The 13855-nt window shown below is 34.8% G+C and overlaps 1 protein-coding gene across 4 annotated transcripts; it reads right to left on the reverse strand.

The window, feature by feature from the left end:
* Window positions 1-2022: 2022 nt before the first annotated feature.
* gbgt1l1 (globoside alpha-1,3-N-acetylgalactosaminyltransferase 1, like 1) lies at window positions 2023-11772 on the reverse strand. 4 transcript variants are annotated; one of them, XM_081366816.1, is made up of 6 exons: window positions 11636-11772; window positions 5524-5642; window positions 4398-4433; window positions 4034-4057; window positions 3689-3823; window positions 2023-3110 (listed from the first exon to the last, which is right to left on the reverse strand). In XM_081366816.1, the coding sequence occupies exons 2-6, from the start codon at window positions 5586-5588 to the stop codon at window positions 2420-2422; spliced, it is 951 nt and encodes a 316-aa protein (XP_081222942.1). In that variant the 5' UTR covers window positions 5589-5642; window positions 11636-11772; the 3' UTR covers window positions 2023-2419. The 4 variants fall into 4 exon arrangements, with proteins under 4 accessions (XP_081222942.1, XP_081222944.1, XP_081222941.1 ...); XM_081366815.1 differs by having other exon boundaries at window positions 2143-3110; window positions 4034-4090; window positions 11636-11680; XM_081366818.1 differs by lacking the exon at window positions 3689-3823 and having other exon boundaries at window positions 11636-11678.
* Between the last annotated feature and the right edge of the window lie 2083 nt (window positions 11773-13855).

The following is a 13855-nucleotide window of genomic DNA, read 5'->3' on the forward strand; positions in this document are numbered from 1 at the left end:
ATACAAAAAAGCATGGCATGAGCTATATAGTTTTATACCTGTGAAAATAGGAAAATCAGCGTTGTGTCCACTGAAGGCCTGTTTTTGAAAGGCTGAGTTGCAAGCCAAAAAAGCTTATTAATCAAATCAAACTTTGTTAAAATGGCATTTGTCTAAATAAGGAGACATAGATCCAATATTACCTAGTTCCACCTGATCACCACCTGCGGGAGCCTGCACCTCAGTTCTGAACGCAACGTTAAATGTTCACTTTTGTAGGCTATCATGTTTGTTTCCCAGTAAAAGCCCCAAGCCACGTTTATTGTTGTGCTAGAAATTTCACAGGCCTATCAGATTATGTTCTTGGTTGCCACTTTGGGTCGATTTCTTATGGCTCAATAGGCCTTGCTGGGTTAGTTAACTGATATGTCATTGTTAAAGCGCTTTTCACAATCTTGTTTCAAAGCAGCTATGATATGTGATATATTCTATAGAATATCATTCCTTATGTCATAAAAGGAAATACATATTAAATAAATTGATTAATAAAAACTATACCCTATAGCTAAAAAATAGTATAGCCTACTTAAGCACAATTTATTCATCTGTACTTTAGTATAACTAAATGTTGGCCTATTTGTGGCACACTATAAATTGGTATACTTAAAGTCTGTTAAATTGGATCAACTTATATAAGTACTAATGAACTAAATGCATTTTAGTTATCCAAAAGCAGTGCTGAAGTTCAACTAAAGTTGTATTAGGCAAAAGTGGAACTATTCCAAGTGGCTGCAGGCTACTTAGTTACTAAACTAAGCACCTAAGTTTTGAAATGCAGAATTCAGAAAATTTAAATGTATTTTGGTGACATTACAATTGCAATTCAGTTACACTCTAAGAGTGTTGAACATACATTAATATTATACTGATATTATAATTAATTAATAATATTATTTTGTTATAACAAACTGAGGTCATACTATCCTTTACTTTTATTGATTTTAAAACGCATTGCAATAGCATTCAATTGAAGTGTGCTGATGAAATAATTTTTGTGTGCTTCAAATACAATAAAGTAATCTTTATAAATAATGGCACAATTAAAAAATTTGCCTTTTACTGGCATTTTATAGACAACCCCCAGTATAGCTGTATCTCACATATCTAGAAAACATCAGTGAGTGGTAAGAGATATAGGCCTACGTATAGGCTACATTGAATGTAGGAACTATTGTGCTGTTTCAGTGCATGCGAATGGAAAAAAAAAACATCCGTAAGATTTCTCGGCAGCCTTCAACTCTCAATGGTCTGCAGAACTGTCTGCTATTGATGTAAAACGCAATGAAATGACTTACGCCGTGGGCGTACAGGTATAGGGCTCAAGAACCATGAAGACTAGTGGTGGAAATCTTACGCTGCGGATTTAGGCTAAATGTGACGCATGAATTGAAATTATTTCAATACATTTTACATTGTTACTTTTAATGCAGTTAACGTTTCTGAATTTATTTGACATTTTAACTTTTTGTGTCATTTTTGAGGACTGGCCAGGATCATTTTAATAATTCATTTAATAATTCATAATATTTTGACAGCCCAAAGGGCTGCAGTCCACATTTCCCAAAGTGCAACGGGCCATTAAAGTGCCATTAATGGGAAAAGTGTATGAGTAGGCTACAGGAGTATATTTGGAATACACTAAAGTAATACAACTTCTGATCAAGTAGCCTATAGGCTACGTGAATTTCTTTCACCATTTCAAACGGACTATCTTGTTTTCTTAATTTGTCATAATTACATATCTTTACTTTTGTAACTACTTATGTTAAGCTGCTTTGCAACCATGCAAAATTGTGAAAAGTGCTATAGGAATAAATTTTAATTGAATTAAACAATAGGCTACCTGATATTCAAAGTGTGGTTAAATTATTGAAAATACATTATTAGCGGCCTTGTTTACTTTAATAATACGACAATATACAAACAATCCCCAAAGACAAACATTAATATGGTCTTCATTTTTATTTATTTATTTATTTATTTATAAGTTTATTTATATAGGGACAGTAAATTTGCATCTCGGGTCCCTAGAAAGGCTTTTCTAAAAAATTAAATACATCATTACTGATTTTTCATTACTGATTCACAGCTCACGAGAACATTAAATTACACACATAGCATCTTTATTAACTTATCAATCAGACATCAGAAAACTATTATGACACATTTTTTAATCAGGATTTAACAAAAGTATTCAACATATTCAGTCAAATTCAAAACTGATTTCCCTGTGGAACCCTAATGTGCTTGCAATGTGTTTTTGACCCAGATTTGTTATCTACATATCGTTCACAATGCTTTGTCAAACCAGTTTATGTCTCAAAACTAAGGGATAGGGAAATTATGCTTTTTTGTGAACCATGATGTTAAATAAAACTTGCTAGAAGTTTGGACGAACTTCTGCATTGTTTTTAGCTACGTGAGAGAAGCGAATAATTTTTACTTGGGCTGCACTGATACTGATGTCCCGCCACAGATATTCAGGAGAGAGCAGTTTACTGGGTTTGTTATAAAGGAAATACTTGTTCAAGTGAGACTCCTCGTGCCATATCGCCTCAATGGAGTTTGCAGCATCAATGTTCAGCTGTTCCCGGCAGGTTTTGGTGAGATGATGTACATCAGCCAATGAGCCACCAAATGCAGCAGCAGTGTAATAATAATCACCTTCCCCAGCTGGAATGAATGCTTTAGACTCTGGTCTACGCTCATATGTGAATTGATCTCTTGGATAATCAAAGAACCAAGGATGTATCACACCGACCAGACGCCCCAAAGACTCCGCCCCCCAGCGGCCATAGAACTTTGTATCCACGTCCAGGCAGTAAATATAGTCAGCTTCACTGGCCAGTTCGTCCTTTATTAGTTTTTCTAGTATTTCCATCCTGCCCATACTTATGTCCTGCCATCTGTCCAAACTCGGAACACTCCGAACTGTCAAATGATGATTTTCACCCATCTTTACTTCAGGAACTGCTCCTGGTTGATCCGTAAACAAGTAGTAATGCACTCGAAATCCAACAAAGTAATTCTCCTCCGCTGACTCCAGAAATTCTTTGAGGAAACGTGTGTATCTGAAAAAGAGTGAGGAACAGATATTGAAAAAATAAAAATTGTATGTGTGTATGCTTTTTCAACATTATAATAATAGAAATATTTCTTCAGTATCAAATCAGCATATTAGAATGATTTCTGTTAGACCATGTGACGCTGAAGACTGGAGTAATGGCTGCTGAAAAAAATCAGACATCTCTCTGATTCTGCCACAAAAATGCAGTATCAGATTCAAAGATATAGATTTGACTCTGTGTGTGAAGATCAAATGGCGTTATCTATGTGGCTGCATTTAGTTGTGGTTATGTGTAACCACAACTAAAAACCATGCAATCATGCTCCATGCTCCAAACAAAGCAATCATGCTCCAAGCAATCATGCTCCAAACAAAGTGAACGAGTTTTACAACAGTGATGCAAATTTGGTCCTGTTGTTGTAACAGGAAGCCAGCATGAGAATGTGAATATAAGGTGTAATTTGGCCCAAAGTACTTCCATTCCATAATCTAAAGACATTACAAAGTCACCCAAGAATATTAATAAATGATAGACAGAGAGAAAAATAGTTATTTTGAGAGTTTGAGAAGTAACTTTATTACTTTCCCAAAGCGAAGACAGTGGTCGCTATAGTGATGTTTTGTTGTTTGAAGATAGAGTCAATCAGTATGGAGTCAAAGGTTCCCTCCCAAACAACTGGGGCTAACCATGGTGTCATAGAAACAATGTCTGTCCCACTGTGTATTAACACACACACACACACACACACACACACACACACACACACACACACACACACACACACACACACACACACACACACACACACACACACACACACACACACACACACACACACACACACACACACACGAGTGTGCACATGAGATTTTTATGTTTAAGTTGAGGAGAGAATTAATTTATGAGTGTATGCATCGAGTACTTACCTTAATTCGTCTTTTTGTTGATTTCTGCAAGCCAAAACACAATTATGCAGGAATAGACTGTATAACACAAAAGACCTTATCGCAGCACTGTAATCAAACTACAGCGCAGGGTTTTGTGTAGTTGTGTAGTCTTTATACGTGACACAAGGCATGATAATTATCGAACATGTAAAAGATTCTGGAGCATGCGTAGAATGAAACTGAGCTACAATTGTATTATCTGTTCGTCTGACTTACACAATAATTGGACTATACGAACTAAAGCAGTTACATGTGACAATTTAATAAAACTAATCATTGTTTTATTCAGACTGAAATTTAATGTTTAATGTTCACATAAACGTATATACAGTAGGCTACTTACCTAAACCAACTGGAAGTGTAACTCAATAAAATGAGCCTGTGAGAGAAGACATACTGTAAACAAATAAGCCAAGATCTTTTGGAAATGTGTGTAGACACCCTCACAATCTTTTTAGTAGAAGTATAGGTTTTAAGATTTTCCCTTGTCAATGGTCTGTGGAGGGAGGTGCTGAACCTTCAAAAATGTAGTTTGTCAACCTCAGGGGCTCAAACTAAATATTAGCCTGTGGTGTTGTCTTTAGATTTTGTGTTCAACAATATAACACACAATTTGAGCCTTTAAAACTTTAACATTTTTGGCACATGCCATGAATATTGTCCATTTCTATCTACATAAAATTACACAGAATATTTCAGATGAAATTATTTATAGGCTACATACATACATGATGGAAAATGACCCATTAGCTCAACAGTAGTAGAAAAACAAATGAAATAAACACTCTGAGAACTTGCTGCTTGTCTTCTATTTTAAACCAATAAAAAAAGGGTCTCATCTATAAGCTCCATTAGTACCACTGTATTTTACTTTCAGCAGGAACCTCTTGCCTTTTAATACGTGGCTTTATAAAGCATATTTGTTTTATTTGACTTTACTGAATCATTTTTACTTAAGAGCATCCCCAATTTCCCATTAAACACACCTATGAATGTATTTTCAAATGTTCCATCATTTTGTCAATTGTTCACATATTTGGTTTCCCAAATACACAAATACTTAGAACATATGAACAGCACATAGGCATTAAAGTTTCATTAATGAATGGAACATGAGGAAAGGGAGATAACCTCACTGGCTGTCTGTATGATTACTTATATCTTTGAGAATAACACTTCATGTCTTCTGAGACCTGCATTCAGTAATGAATACTTACTGGTTTTGTGTTTAGGGAGATCTGAGCTTAAAGCAGTCAGAAAACACATTTTCCCTCAGTGATCAAATAACAACTAACTATCGAGCTGTCTTTTAAAAAGAAAAAAGGCAAAATGCTTTAAGTATTATTTATAAACGTCAAATTCTGTTAGTCACTAATTTCACTACAAAAGTATGACAATTACATTTAGTAAATAGATTGAAAACAAGTGTGAGAATATCAGCAACGGATTTTCAAAAATATTTTACATACCCACTCAGTGATAAGCCAACAAACATGCCAAAAAGGAAGAAATGAACACTCTGACGGAGTCGCATTATTGGCGTATCATGCAGCTGGGTCTTGTGTCTTTATTCTCTTGATGGATTGAACTGGAAAATGAGAGTGAAAATATCTGCCAAGATGAGTTTGTTGTAATTTTACTGGAGAGATTTGAAAGTCAAATAAAAGCCTGCAGGTGGAGCTTTACAAACACAGCTATTATAAGTAGGCCTACGTCAAAACAGACATAATACAACAACAGCCAATGACTGTTTCACATCCTTCAGCACATCCTGCTTGCATGTTTCTGCATTCATGCAGTATAGAGCAAGTGTTGAAATAAGACCATATAACGTACAAAGTAGGGACCTATCACAAAGTTTAAGAACTGGTTCTGTGTACTATTTCAAACGACTTGGGACTAAATTGGCCCATTTTTAGCATATAAAATACTTTAAGTGTAAAAGTAGTTAACTTTGAGTACACAAGTTTTTCATTTGTACTGCAACTATACTTCAAGTGAACTTGTAGATATATTTATAGTTTACTAGTAAAATACTTAAAGCACTTTTTTTTTTAGTTTATGAAAGTACATTTTGAAGTACTCTCAAAAAATACTAGTTTTTACTTGTAAGTTTTCTTTAACTGAACATAACATCATACTATTAAGTATTAAGGTATTACTTTTTTATAGGCTACTTGAGAAATATACTGTAGCCTACTTTAAATCTTTGTTTTTTTCTATAGCTTCAGGCATTCTTTTTTAATCAACTTTTTTTATTTCAACATGTTTGTATATATTTCATTAAAACAAAACGCCGGATCGGATTCAGAACGATGATCAAACACAAATGGAGTAGATCGAGTCCATCAACACCCCCAAAGCTTCAAAGTCGCTTTCCCCTCGTGGGATCGAGATTTCATTCGGTAGGCTATATTTGGCAGTTTTGATTTAAATGCTGTTTATTGTTTGATGATCGTTATTTATATTTGCGTAATTATTTGTTTTATTCGTAATTTGTTTTTTATCCTGAGATTATGTACTCTTTCAGAAGATGGTTAATAGCGCCTCCTACCGTAGAACAGTGAAAATAGATAGCCCAAGCTCTAGCTCCACCTCGCTGGATCTAATGGGCGAGGCCGTGCAGGCGCAGGTATAGTCCGTTAGAACTAACTGTAGCCTACAACTTCTATCTCACGGTAAGAAAACTGTTCTTTAAAGATAAACTGAACTTTGAGATGTATATAAAATCTCAATCTTACATTTATCACTGTCTCGACATGATTATTAATGTTATTGTTATTTTCTTACCCCTTGAAATATTAATCACATTTCTCCCAGTACACCTCCCAGTACAAAGTAGGCACCTATCACAAAGTTTAAGAACTGGTTCTGTGTACTCTTTGCTTGTAAACTCATCTGTAGTGAGAAATGTGAATCTACCAGTGGGGTACTATAATGTAAATAGTGATTCAGTTTTGTTCTGTATGTGAAGTATGTTCTTAAATCATATTATACCATTAAAATGTTGTGTAGAAAAAAAGTGTTGTGTTCTTGAAATATATTTATGATATTCATTATTTTATATGTTCTTCTTATAACATTTTATCTAGATTTAAGATTCATTTTATGTTAGATGCACATTAAGCTAATTTAGGTTAATAGAAACAAATAAATCCAACTCAACACTTAGGACAGTGGAGTATGTGACTATTAAATTACATTTCTCCCAAATGTTGTTGGAGAGGATGCCTCACTAATCTCAGACCACATTTGTAATCTTTTTTTTCCTCTAGTGTGGGAAGTCATATGTCTGGTTTTAGACTACTGGACTGCTTACTTGTTTCCATTTCATTAAAATAGCTTAATACATAGCCTATCACATGAAGGTTGAGTCTATCCAAAATTACAGTCAATATTCCATTTAAATTTATAATTTAACAAAATAAATTGCAACTAGCCTGTTGGAGTATGCAAAAAATAAGGATGGGTGCACAGATAGTAAGATTTCACATTGCCTATTAAGTCTAGTAATTTACATAATCATATAGCAGACACTTTTATTCAAAGTGACTTTTAAAGTGGGGAAAACAATGAAATTATTCATCCTAATAAAGATAAAATAATAGGGGTGAGCGGGGCACAAACTAGCGCGGGGTTAGTTGTAACACACTTGTTTTAAATACTTCCACACATGCTAGCATGACAAAACTCAGTGTATTTACTTGCCATATCAACACTATATTGAGAAAAAATTGCCCAAAATTCAAAGATCTTTGAAAGATATCACTGAATATTTATTTAACCATAACAAAAGTAAAAAGTAAAAATCTTATGTTAATTTTTCATCTCTATTTTTTATTATTATTTAAAATTAGACAAATATCAAGCGTAGCGTCAGTTCTGACAGGTCACGTTAGTCAAGCTCGCATCAGCTGACTCTCAGCTGGTCCACGTCTACCTATAGGAATACGACGCCTATCACTGTATACATATATAAGCTCCTTCAGTATTATCAGCAGCTATCGCGTTTCTCATGAGCTAATTACCCTCCTCCATCCTCAGCTCCTCCTCTCGCCCAGTCAGGATTTGGCATTCTGATTCCCCTTGAATCAGAATAAATTCTCAAATTATGTTGTACTTTAAAATCTTGAATTAATGATATCTGCATACATTCATGTTGGTTCTGTTATGTTTACCCCAAGGGGGGTTATTGCTGCTCTCCCTGCTCTTATCCATGCTAGGCTGCATGGATGAACAGGGAGTTCTTGCCCAGAGCTGAACCATAACGCCAATCCAAACTGTATGCTAATTGTCAATCGTATTTGACGATAGTGGTCCTGATAGAACTGATATTATTTTAATCTCCAATATGTTATTTAACAGTTAAGATCATTCTTTAATACTTCGCTTGTTGTGTCGGTGGGGCATGTTGTAACTCTGCATTACAATGTGCCCCTATTAGAACTATGATATTCAATTCTATACTTTTATGAATTTTATTGAGAAACCATGAGAAGAAGGTGAATAAAGACTGATAGTCGATGTTTAGAAATTATTCATTATTATTATGCTTTGAACTAGTTATATAGCTGTGTTTTCCAGTGTGTTGGTTGTCAAAAAAAAAAACAAAAAAAAACAACAACAACAACATTTTAATTATTAAAAAATGCCATTATTTTAATATGAAAAACTACTTAATTGTATTTTATTGAGAAAATATTTAAGTTTGTATTGTACATTTTTTTGGATTAGATCATGTTGTCACATTTCACTTCCATTCTTTCAGGGTAAATCAAGAAAAAATATACACTGTATTAATGAAACAAAGTCAAGTCAAGTCACCTTCATTTATATAGCGTTTTTAACAATTTCAAAGCAGCTTTACAGTGATAATAGGAAATTAAAGTAACAGAGATTGTTTTGGCTTCACAGCAGCTCTAGAATAAAGTTATTGTCCAGCTAAAGTTAGTTTTGATCGATTCACTTCCGTTGCAAAGATCATTAGTGATTAACTCAGGGGCCACTAACACGACACCGTTCTAACAGAACACCCTTAATGTGCTACGGCCCGCTCATTCGCACAACAACAGTGCCTTGGTGGCTCGAGAACGCAAACCTTGAAATAGGTTCCAAGTTGCAAGCCTTGCAAGCCTAAAAAAAAAATAAAAAATTATATATAAATATATATATATATATATATATATATATATATATATATATATATATATATATATATATATATATATATTTTTTTTTAATATATATATATATATCTCTGTGCCAGCTTTAAAAACGCAAACCTGTGAAAATGCTGACAGTGTGCACATGCGTATTACGCGTTTAGTCTATAGGTATGCGCATTTGAATATATGTGTGCAGGTGTGTAGTCTTTCTTTACAAATTGACCAAAACAAATTACTTGTCTGGCCTTAAAAATTTATAATACATAATTATTTATCGCTTCCATTTTGACAACGTTTTATCTGTACAGATATAAAGGGTTGACACTTCAGGACTGTGTTGTCGTCATGTCTAAGAGCAGGTCCTTCATCAGATCTGGATATGCCCTGGATCCAGCGGACTACGGTAAACCTCAGGATAAACAGAGAGACTAATATTAGCGTAGACGCCATTCTTCTTATGATGTAATGAGTACATCTGGATTTATGGGGAGTGTTCCCGGTTCTGGCTGACCTAATCTATGCAGCCTAACATTGAATTATAGAAGTTTATAATGTGTTATGTGTATAGGTCAAAGAGATGTGTTTTTAGTCTAGATTTGAACTAACAGAGTGTGTCTGCTTCCCAGACAATGTTAGGAAGACGGTTCCAGAGTTTTGGTGCTAAATAGGAAAAAGATCTACCGCCAGGATATTCTAGGTATTATCAACTGGCCGAAATTTTGAGATTGCAATAGACGTGAAGGACTATAATACACTCGCTCAACCATTACTACCAGTACTGCGGAGCTAAACCATTTAGTGCTTTGTAAGTAATCAGCAATATTTTAAAATTGATACGATGTTTGATAGGGAGCCAATGCAGTGTTGACAGAACAGGGCTAATATGGTCATACTTCCTGGTTCTGGTAAGAACTCTAGCTGCTGCATTTTGGACCAGCTGTAGTTTATTTATTAAGCATGCAGGGCAACCACCCATAAGAGCATTACAATAATCTTGATGTCATGAACACATTAACTAATTGTTTCGCATTTGTCATTGAGAGCATATGACATAATTTAGATCTATTTTTAAGATGGAAGAATGCGGTTTTACAGATACTAGAAACGTGACTTTCAAATGAAAGATTGGTATCAAAGAGCACACCCAGGTTCCTAACCGACGACGAAGACTTGACAGAGCAGCCATCAAGTGTTATACAGTATTCTAGGTTATACGTGAGGAAGTTTTTTGTCCAATAAGTAGAATCACTGTTTTTTCAGAGTTAAGTAGTAGGAAATTACTAATCATCCAGTTTTTTATATCAGCTCTGCATTCTGTTAATTTTGTGAATTGGTAAGTTTCATCAGGACGTGAAGAAACATAGAGCTGATTATCATCAGCATAACAGTGAAAACTAATGCCATGCTTCCTAATGATGTCTCCAAAGGGTAACATGTACAGAGTGAACAGCAACGGTCCTAGTACTGAGCCTTGTGGTACTCCATACTGAACTTGTGATCGATAAGACATCTCTTCATTTACTGCTGCAAACTGATAACGGTCAGATAAGTATGATTTAAACCATGCTAAAGCAATTCCACTAATGGCAACATAATTTTCGAGTCTATTTAAAAGAATGTTGTGGTCAATAGTGTCAAATGCAGCACTAAGATCGAGTAACACTAATAGAGAGATACAACCACGATCGGATTATAAGAGCAAATCATTTGTGACTCTAATGAGAGCTGTCTCAGTACTATGGTACGGTCTAAATTCTGACTGGAATTCCTCGCAGATACCATTTCTTTCTAAAAAGGAACATAGTTGTGAAGATACTGCCTTTTCTAGTATCTTTGACAGAAAAGGTAGATTCGAGATCGGCCTGTAATTTACTAATTCTGATCAATTTGTTTAATCATAGCCCGCTTAAAAGTTTTTGGTACGTATCCTTATGACAAAGATTAATTAATTATATTAAGAAGAGGATCTATGACCCCTGGAAGGATCTCTTTCAGTAGCTTATTCAGTATAGGGTCTAACATACAAGTTGGCGATTTAGATGATTTAACGAGTTTAGAAAATTCTTCCTTTCCTATAGCAATGAATGAATCGAATTTTTCCTCAGGGAGACTACAATACACTGATGAAAAAAAACACATAATTGTACTTGACATGTGGGAAATTAATGTGGGAAAAAATAAATACTCTGAACCCTGAGTAGGTTAATACAAACTGGTAAAGTCAAAATGCGTTAGGTTGTGCCCCGCTCTCCCCTACATAGATACAAAGTTCAACAGTTTTTAGAAACAAATACATAGTGTGAGCAATGTTCTTATTGTTTACATAATGCCGTTTGTCACAGAAACGATACTGACCATGCTGAAAAAAATCAATCATAATCATGACAAATATTAGAGAAAAATAGGGCAATATTACCTGTGCCAGCATCTTGCGCATCAAAACAAACATTTCCTTCCGTTTGAACTTGCACTCACATTAACAGGCTTGATAGCACTTCAAGCCCCGCCCACTAGATCCAGCGAGTTGGAGCTCTAGCTCCTCCCATTTAATTCAGTCAATGGCAGGAAAAGAGTAGGCTAAAGTAGATTTTCTACTTTAGCTACTTTAGCCTAAAATTCAGATACAAACACAAAAAATTCAGATACTAAGAATAGGCTCTATGCGCAACTTACATTCGCATTCTGCGAAACGGGTGTCACCAGAGGGGGTGGATCCGGCGACTCAAAACGGGGGTTAGAGGTAACGGAACAAAAAAAAAAAAAAAAAAAAAAAAAAAAAAAATTTACACTGCCTACGTAGCTTCTCTGCAGGGGCGGCGCCAGAGAATTTTTAACGCATGTGCTGAGGGGATGCTATATCATTGACGGGGGGAGCTGCGCAAAATTTGGCCACTAAATATTTAATATTTAGTTATGTTAATGATCACAATTAAAGTTTAATTTTATTAAATTGAACAAGCGCAACATTCAGCATTCAATCAAATATTCTAAAATATGTAGGCTATTATTAATAATAATGTTATTTCAACACAATATCTCGTTATTTCGACATAATATGTGAGCGTGCAACAAGCAAGATGTGCATTTGTAAATCCAGTGACACGTGTATTGATTTTATTTGACTTGTTTATTAATAAACAAGTGTTTTCTCTGACAGTGTCGACTCGGCTGCATGAAGATGAAGTTGACGATCGCCATCTCCGTGTGAACGCGCCTATAGAGAGAAACAGGCACGTGCACAGGTAGGGCTCAACCTGTGCAGAGCACATGCCCCTTTTGACCTTACACTCCGAAGTGCCCTTTTTTTTGGTGGTGGTGTTTTTTTCTTCAATAAATCAATGCTATTGGTCACCCTTTACGTCTGTCTGTCTATTTTACAAATATTTAGCCAATGAAAGTTCTTAAAAAGAGCTTGTGTAAATCTTTTTTGATCCTCAAACTTTCAGTAAGCCTGATAACTCCGCCCCCTCTCTATCTTGACTGAATTAACTGAAGTTCCGCAGCAGCCGCTGAATGAAGTTTTGCAAGGGTAAACAAAGATCTTGTTGTTTGAGTAGGCCTAAGTACTAAACACTATGTCTATAAAGGCTCATATTTTATTTATTTGATGTCTGACTGAGACATGTGGGACCTGACAGAGAGATCTAGCATTTGCCATCTAGTCATAGCCACATAGCACACTTAAATAGCCTGTGCATACAGTAGCATTTCATCTTTTATAAAATGAGATTTTGGCCAAATGTATTTTAAAACAGGAAAAACTGAATTCCCATATAGTTAAAACAAACTAGTTTGTAACCTGTTGATAAAAATGTAATGTGGTGCCGCCGGCACCATTTTAATGACGGATAAAATGCACATTTACACACATTCGCTGGTCAAAAACCCCGTAACTGCATTTGAGTCTGACTTTTGTATAATGTTAACAATATATTGATAAGTAATACAACAACATAGCCTATAATTTGTTTTTACCATCGGAAAATCATGAGCACAGGTGCGCCCCCGCGCTGTTTCGTATATATTTCTGAAATTTCTTCTTTGATTTATGATTGCTGATACACTTAATTTTTTAACATTTAATTATGTTATGGTAATGATATTAAATTATGGTTAATTCAAGGCTGTTAATATGCACGTATTCGCTATCTTGCTATTTTTGAATCTATAGTATTCTATACTCTCCGCTCGTCTTCACATACAGGTATAAATGTAGTAAAACATGTTTTTTTTAGGGCTTTAGGGCTAAAGAGGCCCTGAAACCCTGTATATCTAAATTATCTATTATTATTATGGTTGCTATTAATAGTGAATAAATCTAAAGCTTTTGAGACTATTATTTAGTGTTATTGAATTTGTCATGAAGATGTGACCATTTCTTCCTTTTATGTAGGCTTACTAAATAATCTTAATATAAAAAATATATATAAAAAAGGCCCCTCCCCCTTTTTTTATATTAAGTTCCCTTTTTCAGTTTCAACACATGCTCCTCAAAAGGTCTGTGCACGGCCCTGGAGAGAAATGCACATAGGCCTAATGAATTACATAATCAGAGAGTTTCTTTTTTCGTTTTGAATTATTTCGTTTAAAGACATTTCAAGCTTTGTGTATTTGATGTATTTTTCATGTCTGTGTG

This window comes from Scardinius erythrophthalmus (assembly GCF_964197995.2).
Source record: "Scardinius erythrophthalmus genome assembly, chromosome: 5".
Lineage (NCBI taxonomy): Eukaryota > Metazoa > Chordata > Actinopteri > Cypriniformes > Leuciscidae > Scardinius > Scardinius erythrophthalmus.

Coding starts and splice junctions, on each gene's coding strand:
- gbgt1l1 (XM_081366815.1), bottom strand. CDS start 5,588: ATGCGACTCCGTCAGAGTGTTCATTTCTTCCTTTTTGGCATGTTTGTT. Junction 4,091..4,397: donor TACACTTCCAGTTGGTTTAG/GTAAGTAGCCTA, acceptor TGTGTTATACAG/TCTATTCCTGCATAATTGTG. Junction 3,824..4,033: donor CAACAAAAAGACGAATTAAG/GTAAGTACTCGA, acceptor GTTAATACACAG/TGGGACAGACATTGTTTCTA.